This window comes from Petaurus breviceps, unplaced genomic scaffold (genome assembly GCF_028583685.1).
Source record: "Petaurus breviceps papuanus isolate PSGF00001 unplaced genomic scaffold, PetGlider_PUasm1.0 207, whole genome shotgun sequence".
Taxonomy (NCBI): domain Eukaryota; kingdom Metazoa; phylum Chordata; class Mammalia; order Diprotodontia; family Petauridae; genus Petaurus; species Petaurus breviceps.
Window position 1 is genome coordinate 760,016 of NW_027185850.1, and position 17,103 is coordinate 777,118.

The window sequence follows — 17,103 nt, forward strand, 5'->3', positions numbered from 1 at the left end:
TCTCTCTCTCTCTCTCTCTCTCTCTCTCTCTGTCTCTCTTTTGATCATGGCTTTCAGGTAGACCAAGAATTTTTAAATAATCTCTTCTGGATCTATTTTCCAGATCAGTGGTTTTTCCAATGAGACATTTCACATTGTCTTCTATTTTTTTTCATTAATTTGGTTTTGTTTTCTAATTTCTTGATTTCTCATGTAGTCATTAGCTTCCATTTGCTCCATTCTAATTTTTAAGGAATTATTTTCTTCAGCGAGATTTTGGACATCCTTTTCCAGTTGGCCAAATCTGCTTCTATGTCATTCTTCTTCTCATTGGGATTTTGCACCTATTTTGCCATTTGGGTTAGTTCATTTTTAAAGGTGTTATTTTCTTCAGCATTTATTTGGATCTCCTTTAGCAAACTGTTGACTCGTTTATGTTGCATCGTTCTCATTTCTTTTCCCAATATTTCCTCTACTTCTCATACTTGATTTTCAAAATCCTTTTTAAGCTCTCCCATGGTCTGAGACCATTTTATTATTATATTATTATATTTTTCTTGTAGGCTTTGGATGTAGGTTCCTTGACCTTGCTGTCTTCCTCCTGTTGTACGCTTTGATCTTCCACATTACCAAGGATGTAAGAAAATACCTTCTCACCAAGAAAGTAACTTTCTATAGTCTTATTTTCCCCCATGTGCTCATTTACCAAGCCAATTACTTGACTTTTGATCTCTTTCTTAAGTGGAGGGTGTACTGCGCCAAGTTTCAGGGGTTTTGTGCAGCTGTTTTCTGAGATATCTCTGGGAACCTGTAAATTTCCACTTCCTCCAAAGTGGTATTATAAAAGCAGAAGTGTTTACTCCTCCCTTGACCTGCACTCTGGTATGTGAGCAGCCACAAGCACTCTTTTCTGCCCTGGAACTACAAGGATGATTTCCTCTCAGCAGCCACCAACAGTTCTGCCTTACCAGTACTTTTTGCTACAGGACCACTCCCCCAGATCTGTGACACAGATCAATTGCTTGATCCCCCCACTGTCTGTAGGTTCAGAACTCCAGAACCATTGGCCACCACACTTGGGCTGGTACTGTGGCTGTGGCTGGACTACAGTCCTCTCTCACTCAGGTGACAGTTTTCCCACTGACCTTTGAAGCTGTCTTTGGCGTTGGCAGGTTGAGAAATCTGGAAAATGGCACAACTGCTAGTGATTCAGTGCCCTGAGGCCTGTTCCAGGCCTGTTTGTGCTGGCATGGCCCATGCCAGACTACAGTCTGCTCGCAGCTCAGTGCAACAGACCTTTTCTGTTGGCCTTCCAGATTGTCTTGGGCTGGAAATCTGTTTGCTCTGTCATTTTGTGGCTTCTGCTGCTCTAGAATTTGATTAAAGTCATTTTTTACAGGTATTTTGATGGGTATGGGGGAGATCTAAAGTAAGTCCCTGCTTTTACTCCTCCATCTTGGCTCTACCCCCAGTGAGGTTTTTTTTTTTAAACCTCCTTTTCAATTTGGCCTAGAATATTCTACTTTTTAAGGAGTTCTTTAATGCAGTGGATTTTTGTATCTCTCTCTTTTTCCATTTGACCAATTCTGCTTTTAAAGTAACTATTTTCTTCAGGGAATTTTTGTATATCTTTTTTCCATTTGAGCAATTCTCTTTTTAAGGCATTCTTCTCTTCATTAGATTTCTATGCTTTTTTTTTTTTTCTTAAGCATTTGGTCTGTTCTGTTTTTTAAGGTGTTGTTCCCTTCAGTTTTTTTTAATGCCTCCTTTACCAAGCTGTCGAATCTTTCTTCATGATTTTCTTGCATCACTCTCATTTATTTTCCCAATTTTTTCCTCTGCCTCCCTCATTTTATTTTTAAACTCCTTTTTGAGCTCTTTAGTGGTTTTGGTCACTTCATATTTTTATTTGTGGCTTTTTATAGTCCTATATCCAATTTTGACATTGTTGCTTTCTTGTGAGTGTGTTTTTATCTTCCCTGTCATTCTAGAAACTTTCTATAGTTAGGATCTCTTTCTGTTTGCTCATTTTTTTTCTTGACTTTTAACTCTGTGCTTCCAGATTGTAGAGGGCACCACCTCAAGCCTCAGGATATTTTTATGTGGTTGTTTTCAGAGTTAATTGTGGAGACCTGTAAGTTACTGATTCTTCTAAGGTAGTATGATTGAGGGAAAGTTGTGTTCACTACTCTTCTGGACTGTGCAGTGGTCTGTTAGTGACCTCAAGCACTATTTTTCACCATGTAACTGTGACCCAGGTCACCACATTACTGTAGCAACAAGCTCTTTAGTGCTCTTTATTGCCCTGGGACTGAGACCTATAACTGTGACCCAAGTCCAAGTATGGGCAATACAACAGAGTCCTGCCCCCCACCCCCAGTGTCAGAAAAGGGCCCCCTGTTATTCTCCTTATGACTAGTGCTACAACCCTTTTACTGTCTTGTGGGCTACAAGGCCCAGAAACCATCACTGCTGCTACTCATTTCCCCCAATTCCTGCTTTTGGTCTGCTGTGCCCCTATGTGTGCTGGAGGGGCTGAACTACACTCTACTCTCACTCTGGTACAACAGACCTTTCCTGCTAACATTCTAACTTGTCGTGTGCTGGAAAATTGTTTCACTCTGTCCTTTTGTGGATTCTCCTGCCCTCGAATTTGTTTTGATCCATTATTTAAAGTTATTTGGAGGAGCTTGAAGCAGATGTCAGGCAAGTTCTTACCTTTTCTCTGTCACCATGGCTCTGCCCCCTGGGACAAGTTCTTAAAAACAAAGATATAAATTGTTTAATGGAGTTGGGAGACACAAAATGGATACCTTAGATTTTTTAATTATATTAGTAATGCAGTGAATAGAAATGAACTAGATAAGTATACAGGCCATGAATCAGAGAACAGTGTGTGTGTGTGTGTGTGTGTGTGTGTGTGTGTTCTAGAGTAAACAGAGAATCAGGGTAGGCATTTCTCTCTAGAAAGGGGCAAAAAAATAAAATTTTCAAAATCTGATGAATAGTATTAGTTAAAGAGGAGAAGGGAGGAACCTATTTGACTGAAAAGAAAATAAAAGAGGGGGAGATTTAAATAATCAGATAAAAACAGGCAAGAAAAAAGGAAGCTAATACAAAGTTCTAAAGGGAAAGCAGTGCTCCAAAGACACAGGAGTAATGAATTGGAAGAGGATAAGAGAGTGAAGGGAAAAGAGTCAATGGAAATAGAGCTAACATATAAAAAATATTAGTGAAAGTAACTGAACAGACATGGTACTGTTTACAGAAGAATGTAAAATAATAACTTGAAAAAAATGAGGTAATGGAGGAAATCATAAACCTAACTCCCACAGTTTTAAATGTAATTGGATTTCACATCCAATAAAATGAAAAAGAAGAATTAGATTAAAAAAACAAAGAGACCAACAACAAAAAAAACAAGACGTAGCTTCAGACATAATAACTGGAGCATTAGCAGTAAAATCCCAAATGATGAATAGGTCAAAGAAAAAAATCCTGGGAGTAATTAATAATTGTGGGAAAGAAAATGATCATGATAAAATAATGTATCAAATTTCAAAGGGTTTGTTTCCAAAATATATGTAGATATCTATAGATATCTATGTCTAAATTTAAATATATAATCAATATAAATGTCTGTATTTCTGAATATATAGAGATATTTATATACCTAGATCTTGATCCATTTGTGTGTGTGTGTGTGTATTTTTTTTTAAGCAATTGGGGTTAAGTAAGTTGCTCAAGGTTACACAGCCAGGTGTTTCTGGGTGGGCGCTAAGTATCAGAGCCCGGATTCAATCCCAGGTCATCCCAACTCTGTGGCCGGTGCTGTTACCCGCTGTGCTGCCTGGCCACTCCAATCCATTTGTGTGTGTGTGTGTGTATATATACACACACATATATATACATATATATATATGATATCTAGCCAGCTATGTCATATATAAGTGTGTATATAATATATGTGTACACATATATATTTATACACACGCATCTACAGCACTTACCATGATACCTGCCCCATTGTAAATGCTTGATAGATGTTTAGTTGTTGAATATGTTTGTGTATTTCCCCTGTTTCCCATGGAATGTAACACATCACATCAACAAATGCATCTCTGAGGATAAAACTCTCAAGCAGACATTTAAAAGTGGAAGAATTGGAATCATCAGTTAGGTATCTTCCTGTCAGATACATGATTCTTCTATAGGACACAGGAAGAAAAATTATTTGACTTAATTATTGATGACTAAATCATCAATTTCTTTTGGAATTAATGAGGATGTGATCATCAGTGTGACTCAAGGTTATTGTGAGAGGATAATGAAAATAATAAAAGCAGATTACTTTTAATTGATTGGTATACACAATATATAATATAGGTCTATATATTTACTAATATAAGCTTGTATTTATTTTTTTTTTATATTCTGCAGTTTTTAAGGTCTCAGAAGAAGAAAAGACAGTAGATCAAGAAATGGATCTTAATTTTAGAGTGCCAGTGATCAAAGTTCATATATCTCTACCATCCATTTATAAGTATTCTTCGAAATGTAAAGAGATAGAACAAGAAGTCTCCCACCGTCCAATTTACCGATTATGTAATTTTTTGGATGGCCAATCCAAATTTAAAATTAGCCATCGCCTGGAAAGAGATAAGAAGAAAGAAGCTTCTAGGTCACATGACACTATTGACTTTGCCCCATTTTATAGTATTGACAGGCAGTATAAAAACAAGGAAAAGATGGAAAACTTCCAGAATAAAAAACAATTTATAGCCATGATCCATTTTGCTGATGAAATGGCTAATGAAGATCTAAAAGAATATATTCAAAAGAAAAATTACTTTATTAAAAAAAGAAATGAAGACCAAAGCAAGAAAATTGAAAAAAGTTTGAAAACGTTTCAGGATACCACATCAAAACTGATGGAAAAATTCAAAAAAAGGAGAAGTTTCTTTCTAGAAGAAGTCAGTTTGAAAGCACAAGAGCATCTGATGGTGGATGATATAAACAATCAACTCACCACACTGACCAAGGAACTATTCCAGTTTGACAGATATAAGGTGAAACAAGATGGCATGCACAAGAACAGTATTCTTGTGAAGAACATGAAGGAAACAGATAACTATCGTAAGGAATTAGTGAAAAAGATGAAGAAAGGGAGGTAGGTGTAATTCTGATGCAGTGGACTCTGTGTAAGTTACTTTGAGCATGCTGGAGATTGATGTCTTTAACTTTCTTTGAATTTTTATGTAATAAGTAAGGGTTTTGATATTTTATCAAATAAGTTAATATTTACAAAGTATTTTGCAAATCTTAGAGTGTTATGAAAATGCTAACTATTTTTATTAGCTATTATTACAGAATCTTGACTTATTTTTTCAGGCCCTAAATAAGAAATGGCACATAGATATAGAAACATATACATATTTGTATATACACACTTAAAATGCACATATATATGCACACACACATACACACAAAACACATATGCATATAACACAAATATGTGTGTTTATACAAATACATTACATATATAAGCATATTATGTATATGTATGTTATATATATAATGTATTTGTATAAACACACGTGCCCACAGTGTCCCAAAAGTCTTGATGCAGTTTTAAGCTTTATAGCTAAAAATGTCTCAACACTAGAAAGCTTACAGCTGTGCCAACACTTTTGAAATACCACGTGTATTAACATAATGTTGGAACCAAAAATTGCATTATAAGTTCTAAGCTAATAAGGATTCTGGGTAAGTCACTTCTTTAAAACTAATTCCATGCAGGGAAGCCAAGATGGCTGAATAAAAGCAGAGACTCACCTGAGCTCTCTCCTACCCTTCCAAATAACTTTTAAAAATGACTCTAAATATTCTAGAACTGCAGAACTCAGAGAAAAGATGAAGTGCAACAATTTTTCCAGCCCAATATGACTCAGAAGGTCAGCAATAAAGGTCTGTTGCACCAAGGTAAGAGAGCAGTGCAGTCAAGCACAGTCCAGAACAGGCCTTACCAGAGCAGACCAGGTTCCGGCAAATAAGGAGGAAGCCTCTGGGCAACTGAACCCATGGCAGCAGTGGCAGTTTCTAGACTCTCAGCCCACAGACACCAATGACAACTTAGAATGTCAGTAAGAAAGATCTGTTGTACCTGTGTGAGAGTGGAGTGAAGTCCAACACAGGCCTTGAACACAGCCCCAGCATCAGCAAACCAGGGGCAGGCCTTGGGAGTGACTGAATGGGCAGTGTTGATTGCAGCAGTTTTCTCTGTAGCTCTCAGACCACAGATGGTAAGGGAGTCAAACAACTGAGAAGAAGCAGATTCCAGGATCTCTTTGCTAGCCCTGAGACAGGAATCGCTTGCTTTGCCCATACCTGGGTCTGGGTTGCAGTTCTGAGTCCCAGTCCCAGTCCCAGGGGGAGGAGGAGCAGTAGCACACCAAAGCTGGTGGTCACTCACCGAATAGAGTACAGACCAGGAGAGTAGTGAACACCTATCCTTAGATCTTATCACCACGGAAAAACTGACAACATAAATATCCCTAGAAAACAGCTACGCAAAACCCCTGAAGCTTGGGATAGCGTGCCCTCTGCCTTAGAAGCACAGTCCCACTTAAACAAAGAGTTAAGAGTCAAGTAATAAACTGGGAAAATAAACAAACAACAGAAAAAAATGTCTAACTATAGAAAGTTACTATGGTGACAAGGAAGATCAAAACACATACTCAGAAGACAAAAAAGTCAAAGCTGCTACATCCAAAGACTCCAAGAAAAATAAGAATTCATCTCAGGCCATGGGAAAAAAAAGCTCATAAAGGATTTTAAAAATCAAATTAGAGAACTAGAAGAAAAATTGGGAAGCGAAATTAAATTCATGCAAGAAATTAATGAAAAAAGGAGTCAACAGCTAGGTAAAGGAGAGAACAAAAAAAAAACTAATGAAGAAAATAACACCTTAAAAACAGACTAGGTCAAATGATAAGAGGTACAAAAAGCCATGGAGGAGAAGAATGCCTTAAAAAAAACAGAACTGGTCAAATGGAAAAAGGGAACAAAATTTCACTGAAGAAAAAAAAGACTTCTTAGAATGTAGAATTGACCAAATGGCAAAGGAGGTGCAAAAGCTCACTGAAGAAAATTATTCCTTAAAAATTAGAATGAAGCAAATGGAAGCACTGACTTTATCAGAAAACATGAAGTAATAAAATAAAACCAAAAGAATGAAAAAAATAGAAGACATTGTGAAATATCTCACTGAAAAAGCAACTGACCTGGAAAATAGATCCAGGAAAGGTATTCCCTGAAAGCCATGATGAAAAAACTAAAAAAAAAAATTTAAAGCCTAGACATCATCTTTCAAGAAATTTTCAAGGAAAGTGGCCCTGACATTCTAGAACCAGAGAGTAAAATAAAATTGAAAGAATTCTCTATCACCATCTGAAAGACATCCCAAAATGAAAACTCACAGGAATATTATAGCTAAATTACAGAGCTCCTAGATCAAGGAGAAAATATTGCAAGTAGTCAGAAAGAAACAATTCAAGTATCATGGAGCCATAGTCAAGAATATGTAAGATTTAGCAGCTTCTCCATTAAAGGATCAGAGGGCTTATAATATGATATTTTGGAGGGAAAAAGAGCTGGGATTACAAGCAAGAATCACCTAAGTATAATCCTTCATGAAGAAGAAAAAATGGGCATTCAATGAAAAATAGGACTTTCAAACATTCCTGATGAAAAGACCAGAGTTGAATAGAAAATTTTATATTCAAATACATGACTCAAGAGAAGCATAATAAGAAAAAAAAAGGAAAGGAAAATCACAAGGGACTTAATAAATTTAATCTGTTTATATTCCCACATGGGAAGATGATACTGGTACATCATAGGTAACTTTTCATCATTAGGACAGTTAGAAAAAGTATATATATATATATATATATATATATATATATATATATATATATATATATATATATATATATACACACACACACACATAGAGGGGACAGGTGTGAGTTGAATATGAAGGGTGATGCCTAAAACATAAAATTCAGAGCCGAGAGGGGAATGTACTAGAAGGGAGGTAAAGGGGGAGGTAGAATAAGGTAAATTATCTGCCATAAAAGAGGCAAGAGAAAGCTTTTACAGTGGAGGGGAAGAGGGGGAGAGGTGGGGAAGTGAGTGAACCTTACTGTCATTGCAATTGGCTCAAAAATCAAATAATGCAAACACCCAATTGTGTATTGAAATATATCTTACCCTACAAGAAAGGAGGGGAAGGGAATATGGGGGGGTTATAGAAGGGAGGGCAAATTGGAAGAAGGGATAGTCAGAAATAAAATCCTTTTGTGGAGGAACAGGATGAAAGGAGGGAGAGAGCAGAACAAAAGGGGGGAATAACATAGGGGAGAATGCAATTAACAATAGTAACTGTGAAAAAAATGAAGCCAGTTTCTCTGATAAAGGGCTCATTTCTCAAACATATAAAGAAATGAAACAAATTTATAAAAATAAGAGCCACTCCCCCAATGATAAATGATCAAAATCTATGAACAGTTTTCAGATGATAGAATATAAGCTATAACCATATGAAAAAAATGCTCTACCTCATTGTTGATTGGAGAAATGCAAATCAAAGCAATTCTGAAGTACTACTTTATACCTGTTAGATTGACTAATAAGATAGAAAAGGAGAATGAGAAATGTTGGAGGGATTATGGGAAAAATGAGACATTAATTCATTGTTGGTGGAGTTGTGAACTGATTCAGCCATTCTGTAGAGCAATTGGGAATTATGCCCTAAGGACTACAAACCCATGCATATCCTTTGACCTAGCAATACCACTAGTAGATGTGTGTCACCAAAGAAATAAAAATGACAAAAAGGAAAAGGACCTATATGTACAAAAATATTTATAGCACCTTTTTTCTGGTGGCAAAGAATTGAAAATTGAGGGATTGCCCATCAATTGGGGAATGGCTAAACAAATTGTGGTATATGATTATGATGCAGTACTGTTGCACTATAAAAATGATGAGCAGGTGTAATAGTAATGGAATTTAAAGATCCCCCTGTATTTGCTTGGTTTTTGGATTGATTGTGTTAAAACCCAGAGCTTGTGAATCGCACTTGTGGGATGGACTTGTTGATGTGAAAAGAGAGTGCTGAACTGTGAGGAGCTGGTGACATAAATTTAGAGAGACACAAGAAAAGAGAGACGCAGAGGAACTTTTTGGTAGCAGCATCTTGGAGGCAGAGAGAGATGGTGAGGATTGCTGAGGGCCAGTTTGAATTGCCCAGGACTTTTGAGAGCTGCCACCCAGAGCTGCCAAGGACTGAGGAGACATGGCTGTTTTGCTGGTACTTTGTCTGTTTTGATGTTGTTTTGCCAGATTTGTCCACTGGTGAAAGACAGTGCTGTTGTTGCAGAGGGTTTGGAACCTTGCTGTTGGTTAAGAGCTCCTGAGACTGTTCTGCAGACAAAGTGAATTCTGTCCCCTGGTGAAGGACAGTCCTATTGTTGCAGAAGTTCTGGAACCTTGCTGTTGGTTCAGAGCTCCTGAGACTGTTCTGTAGACAGAGAGTGAATTGTGCCCACTGGTGAAAGCCAATGCTGTTGTTGCAGAGGTCCTGGAACCTTAATGTTGATTCAGAAGCCATGAAGAAGGATTTTCTTTCTGTATGTTTACAGAAATCCTGGAAGAGGGTTTTGCTAATGTTTTCAGGGGTCCTAGGACTGTTCTGCAGTCAGAGAATGAATTAATGAGGACACTGGCAATGTATCTTGTGGCCTTGCTAAGCTTTGTCTCCCCAGGAACAAAGAGTGCTGAGAACTTGCCTCAGGTCAAGATGAAGAAAAGATCTTTCTTTGGGTATTAAATGCTGTGCTTAAGCTTGTTGTAACTCTGGGGTAGATTCAATTGTGATCCAAGGGTGGGGAACTTTTGGCTTTTTTGTGCTCTGTGATTGACCAAATGAATGTACTTTACATATGATTGGAAACTAATCTCCATTTGAGAAGAGGGGCTTTGTGGTTGACTAAATGAATGTACAGTGTAGGGGTGGAGTAGTACTTAGAAGAGGGTCTTTGGGATTGACTAAATGACTTATAATGTCCAGGGGTGGAGTAGTACTTGGAGATTATTGAATTATACTTGGTGAATGCTGTATTTTGAATGATGCTATATTTTGATTTTCTCTGTTCTTAAATTTTCACTGAATAAAATGGAAAGCACCTATGCTGGTATTTTGAACCTTGGGAAGTTGCCTTTGCTTGGCATTACAGCAGGATGCTCTCAGAAAACTTTGAAAGACTTACACAAACTAATGAAAAGTGAAATGTACTGTGTACAAAGTAACAGCAATATTGTAAGGTGATCAGCTGAGTGACTTAGCTATTCGTAGCAATAGTGATCCAAGACAATTCTGAATGACTTAATGACAACAAATGCTATCCATCCCTAGACAAAGAAGTAAGGGTATCTGAATACAGAGTGAAACATATATATATATATATATATATATATATATATATATAAGTAAATATGTATATTATTGTAGCACTTCTGTATGTTTACCTGTCTTTTCTATATCTACATATATCTGTATCTTTCTTTCTTTCTTTCTTTCTTTCTTTCTTTCTTTCTTTCTTTCTTTCTTTCTTTCTTTCTTTCTTTCTTTCTTTCTTTCTTTCGTATAACCATTACTCTGTGTCTGTGCTGTTCCCAGAAAAAAAGGACAAGAGAAAAAATAAAAACTTTTGATATTCTTTTTTATTTGTAAAATCCTTATTGATAAAATTTGTTTTTACGTTCTTTTTTTACATAACTTTCTGTTCAACTTCTGCCTAAATAGCTATACCTTGTTAACAAATAATTTTAAAAAGAGAAAGAAAAAAAGTTCAGCAAATTCTTCCTATAAATCAACCTAATCTGACAGTGTGTACATCATTTATCACCTATATCACTTCACATCTGCAAGGATAATAATAAGATGCAATTTTTTTCAACTTGTCTCCTGATCCAAGGTTTTGGGAGATTATAATTATGCAGAGCTCCATTTCTATATTTGTTTTTCCCTTCTCTCTTTCCATTTGCCTTGTTTTCTTCATTGCATATATCGTATATTGTTTATCTGAGTCTCCTTCACTCTGTATCAGTTTAAATAAATCTTCTAATATTTTTTTTGAATTCTCCATAAGCTTTGTTTCTTCTCCCAATTATCTATGTGTTACAATAATGTGTTATGTTTCATTTGTTATAATGTTTCATAATTTTCCAATCAATGGGCATCTGATTTGTTTCTAATTTTCTTCTAACAACAAAGAAAAACAAATATAAACCAAAAAATGTTAATTCCTATTATCATCTAATAAGGGACTGCTTTAATATATTTCCATTGCTTTATGTATTTATTAGAAACATGGGATAATAATTTTGTATATGTTTGTTATGATTATGTCAGAGGAGGAAGAGCTCACAGAATGAATAATGCTGAGGACAAGGAATTTGAGTCAGACATTGAAGGCAATTTGGGATTTGAGATACTTGGAAAGGGAGGGGAAGTGGGAGAGGGCTTTGAACACTATTCAGAATGGTGAAGGTGGGACTAGAAGTTTAGCTAAAAAAACAAACAAGTTGGAGTTTTATTGGTCTGTCAGTTCCTTTTAAGGAAACACAGTGATTTGACAGCAAAGGAGGTAGATGGGGCCCTTGGCTATATTAAGAGAATCAGCATATAGGAAAATCTTTGTTCTCTCCCCCGGTCAAACCACTTATAGAACATTGTTTTCAGTCCAGGTAGCCTAAGTGTAAGTAGCTGTTCTATAAATTGGAGAATATGCAGAGAAGAGCCAAAATGGGAAGAACCTTGATTCTGTGTCTTATAAAAAATTCTGGAGGTTTAACCTGGAGAAAGGTGGTGAAGGATGGGGAGGAGACTTGACCTTCTGGCAGGAGAACATGAAAGTGGCTTCAAAGAGCAGAGGATTTAGCCATGGCTCCAGAGTACACAACTGGGAGCCGTGACTGGAAATCAGTGGCAAACAGGTTGATTTAGATTGTAGGCAAGATCTTTTTCACAATTAGAGTAAGTCATGAATGGGATGCTTTACCTAGAAAGCAAGTAGTGACTTTCAGTTCATTTTTAAAAGAAAAACCTGGATAACCACTGGCAAGATGCATGGCAGAGGGGATGCTTTGTTCAGCATGAACTAGACCAAAAGACCTTTGAGGTCCCTTCCATCTCTGAAATATTGTGACTAATGCATCAGTTAGGAATGAAAAGACTATTTTCATAGATATTGAGTAAAACAATCTTATTTCAGTGAGGACATAAGAGGAGTGGTGGAGAATCAAAGCAGAAAGATAGTTGGTATCAGATTATAAATGGCCAAGATAACCAGGTGAAAGTGCTTGGACTATTTTTTGGAACACAGTGAGATTATTGAAGGTTTTGTAGCAGGGAAATAATAGGCTATAAGTAGCACTATATGAATATTATTCAAGGGACAATATGCAGAAAGCGGAGCCAACTGAAGGAATAGAGACAGCATGTTTGATTTCAGTATTTCAGGACTGTAGTATAACTAGTCTGGGTTGGTAATAATGGAAAGCAATGAGTGGATGAGGAGAAGAAAACAAGTGAGAAAGACTATAGGAAAAGACACATTTTGACTATTCTAAAGATTTGGGAAGAGAAGATATACTGTTTAAAATTCAGATGTTAATTTATTTTATAAAAAAAAAGAATAAAACTTACATTTCTCTGTTATTTCTTACCTAAATAAGTTTACTCAATTAACAAGCATTTATTAAGCACCTGATATGTGTCAGAAGTTGCATTTAGTGAATGTAAAACTGTCCAATGAATATTTTTTCATTAATTAAGCTTTGGATTTCTCAAGGAGAGAACAATTGCTTTTGCAGTTGTAAACATCTTTGGTAGTAAATTAGTGTTTCTCAGTGTTTGTTGTTTAGGTGGTGATAGGAGCAGTGAAAAATTAAAAAAATCAAACCTTGAAAAATATTTACTAAATCATGCTTTAGATAATCAACATTTTATTGGTCTACAAACCTTTCGACCAGGTTTTATCCCAAGAAGATTTGGAATGGCCACATTATGTAAATGCCAGCAAATTGAGGTTTGTAATATTTATGCTTGCAGACCCTTAATTATAGCTACTCTATTTAATCTAAATTCTGAATGTTTTCCCTTTAAAAAAAACTATTGTGCTCTCAAAAGCAGTTTAAAATAAGAGCAAGGATGAGTTTGAATCATTTCAACATGATTTCCTTTGACAAAAGCAAAGAAAACATCTGCCTTTTCTTTTTTATAAGCTATCTTAAGACTATTCATGGTGGTGCTTTAATTATAAGTGTGCCCTCCCTAAGTATGAAAAGTGCTTTAGAAACTACTACAAAAATATACAAATCCATTTAAACCAATAATACAAGATCATTCTCTTTATTTTTAGACTTAAATTCATTCTATCATAATGCACACTGTTTCCTACGTCTTTGCAACCTTTGGGAACAAGCTAAAGTTCCTAGAGTGGCTCATTTTAATGAACTATTTGGCTTTTGAAAATGGAAGGAATGCAAGTGCAGGGTATCAAAATCTAAATCTAATGCAAATTAACATTAAGGAAATTTAATTAGCTTTGCTTTTATCCCAGCAAATTGAATGTGTGGCCATCATTAAGCTGTGGAGGATAGTCAAGTGAGCCCTCTTAATGGATTTTTGTCCAATCATCTCTCCGTGATGCTACAGTAAATTTACCCTTGCAAGCACACAGGAAGTCAGATCTCCTTCCTAGGAAGATAGGGAGAGGCCTCTATCACACTTTCATAGATTTAAAGTGGGAGGGAATCCAGATGACATTAGTCAGACCTCATTTTCCTGAAAAGGCCTGGAGAGATTAAGAGTCTTGCCTAAAGTCACACGGCAAGTTTTGAATCCAGGTTCTCTGACTCCAAATCAAACCTGGTTTTACTATTGGGCTGCCCTCTCTTCGAATATCTGGTATACTGTCACTAGAGATGTTTTCAGAGAAAGAAAGGTAGCCTGAGTGCAGGCAGACCAGATGCTACTCCTTCTGGTGCTGACTTTCAGTCATTGGCCAAGCTCGTTGACTACATTCATTTCAGTGATCATATCTCACTCTGTTGGGATTTCTGTAAGAGAGAAAAGGAAAAGCCTTGGTGTGAGGAAACGCACACTGGACTGGGAGGCCAAGAACACAGGTTCAAATTCAGCTTGGTCACTGCAGCTGAAGATACATCACTTTCTGTGCCATCAGGGTGTCTCTTCCCTTTTATTTCAGTACTTCTGTGACCTTGGGAAAATCACTGATGGTCTCCAGGACTCTGTTTAGTCACCTCTTAAAATGAGAAGGTTGAACCAGAGGACGCTCCCTCCAGTCTCTTCCTGCTTGTGTGGCATCTCAGAAAAGCCACCACTCCTTTGTTCTTCAGTTTTCTCATCTATCAAATGAAGTGATTGGACAAGACCATGTCAGATGAGGTCCCTTCAACCCCTTTGTCTACAATCATGTCATCCTTTTGACTCTAATCCTATGCCATTATGAGAGAAGAGACAAACTTCTCATTTGAAGTGGGGAATATAAAGGGGTTGGGGGAAGAGATGGTTTGAAAAGGTATTGAGGGCAAGTGGAAATCACCAGTGGGACACCCAGTGCCCATGGTAATGCATGGTAATGCTGAAAACAAGGAGAGCATGACTTCAGGGAAACCAGAAATGGAAGCACATCCACCCCCATCTAGGAGTGCTCCTCCTTTGCTACAAGGCTCCGAAGGTCACTGCCTCTGCTCCCAGAAGTGCGGGACACCCTGGAGGACCTTGCTTTGGTAACAGCAGGGGGGTGCTTTTAAGAGAGCCTGGCATCTGACTTGAAGCTTTAGCCAGAGGTGCACAGACCAGTTTGGGAGCTCTGATGGAATCATGAATGGGAATCTGACAGGACCAGTCACCTAGCAATTTCTTTACAAGTGTCCTGACTTGAATCAGGAACTGTCATAGGCCTGAACCAGGTCTCTTAAGGAACTGGACTCAGCTCTATTATCTATAGAGCTTCCTTGAGAGTTAGAGGCCTCGATAAATGCCAGCACTGGCACACTACCTGTTACTTTGTTTTCCTGTTCACTGACCACCTGTTTTGGGTCACAGAATTTAAGGGAAGGTGGTAACTTATTGTATCTCACAAGGACTAATTTCTTTTTTCTTTTTTTGGGTTAAAGTAGTATCTTTTTTCATTTTATTAATTAATTTAGTTTTTAGTTCTCAACATTCACTTCAACAAGATTTAGAGTTCCACATTTTCTCTCTATCTCTTGTCTCCCTGTCCCCAAGACAGCATGCATTCTGATTACGCCTTCCCCCAATCTGCTGTCCCTTCTATCCCTCTCCCCCACTTCTCATCTCCTTCCCTTCTGTTTTCCTGTAGGGCAAGATATATTTCTATACCCCTTTGCCTGTATATCTTATTTCCCAGTTGCATGTAAAAGCAATTTTTACATTAGTCTTTAAAAGTTTGGGTTCTGCATTTTCTCCCCTCCTCCCTTGCCACCCACCTTTATTGAGAAAGCAAACAATTTGATAAAGGTTATACATGTATAGTCATGCAAAATATTTCCAAAAGAGTCATGCTGTAAAAGGCTAACTATATTTCCCTCATCCTATCCTGTCCCCATTTATTATTTTCTCTCCTTTGACACTGTCTGTTCTCAAAAGTGTTTGCTTCTGATTACCCCCTTCCCATTTGCCCTCCCTCCTATCATCCCCTCCCCTTTTCCCTTCCCCCCTACTTTCCTGTAGGGTAAGATAGATTTCCATACCCAATTGAGTGTGTATGTTATTCCTTCCTTAAGTCAAATCCCATAAGAGTAAGTTTTCCTCATTCCCTCTCGACTCTCCCCCTCCATTGTAAAAGCTTTTTCTTGCCTCTTTAATGTGAAGTGATTTACCCCATTCTCCTTTAATCCTTTTCCAGTACATTCCTATTTCAACCCTTAATTTATTTTTTAGATATCATTCCTTCATTTCAGCTCACCCTGTGCCCTCTGTCTATACACATATACAAATATACATACACACATATACATATACATACACAGATATCCATACACACACACACACACACACATACAAAGTAAGATTCTATAGTCTGATTTTTTCCCTGCTTTTCACTCATTTCCCCAGTCAACTACTTGACTTTTGAGCTCTTTGTTAGGATAGGATTCTGTTTCTAGTGTGGAGGGTGTACTGTCCCAAGCTTCAGGGGTTTTGAGCAGCTGTTTTCATATATATTTTTAGGGACCTGTATATTTTCAGTTCTTCCAAGGTTGTATGATCAGAGGAGAAGTGTTTATTTACTCCTCTGCTGGCCTGTTCTCTGGTCTCTCAGTGACCCCAAGCACTCTTTTCTACTTTGAAACTATGAGGAGGATTTTCTCTCTACTACTGCCATAAGCTCTGCAATGCCAGCACTCCTCCTTAACCCAGGACTGACTCAGATCCAAGCAAGGCTAAAGCAAGAGAACCCTGTCTCAGCAGCAGCAAAGAAATCCCTGCATCCCCCTCTGATCAGCCACTCAACCCCCCGAATGTCGATGGGCTCAGAGCTCCAGAAGCAGCTGCCACCCAAGGGATTGGGCCAGTCCGCACTCCTCTCTCACCCAGGTCCTGCAGACCTTTTAAGTTGTCTTTGGCATGTGTGGACCCTTTCAGAACTGCCAGTGATTCAGTGCCCTGAGGCCTGACCTGGGTTTTCTGGGGCTCTGTCTGTGCTGGTGAGGCCTGTGCTGCTCTCTTCTCTCAGACTGGGGCAACAGACCTTTCCTGTTGACCTTACAGGTGGTCTTGGGCTGGAAATTTGTTTTACTCTGTCATTTTGTGGGCTCTGCTGCTCTAGAATTTTAGAGTCATTTTTACAGGTATTTGGAGGGGTTCAGGGGAGAGTTCAAGCAAGTCGCTGCTTTTACTCTCCATCTTGGCTCCAGCACCACAAGGACTAATGTCTTAGGGTCTATGTCAATAAATACTAAATGTAGGTTTATTCCCTAAGTGTTCACAGACTAATTACTTTTTTT

At 37.6% G+C, this 17,103-nt stretch overlaps 1 protein-coding gene across 1 annotated transcript in view; it reads left to right on the forward strand.

Moving 5' to 3' along the window:
- LOC138164860 (leucine-rich repeat and IQ domain-containing protein 3-like) overlaps window positions 1-17,103 on the forward strand; it is a 151,745-nt gene that overhangs the window by 132,717 nt on the left and 1,925 nt on the right. Inside the window, exon 6 of the mRNA XM_069092780.1 lies at window positions 4,420-5,149. Within this exon, the coding sequence (XP_068948881.1) occupies window positions 4,420-5,149 (730 nt within the window). The remainder of the gene's footprint in view (window positions 1-4,419; window positions 5,150-17,103) is intronic.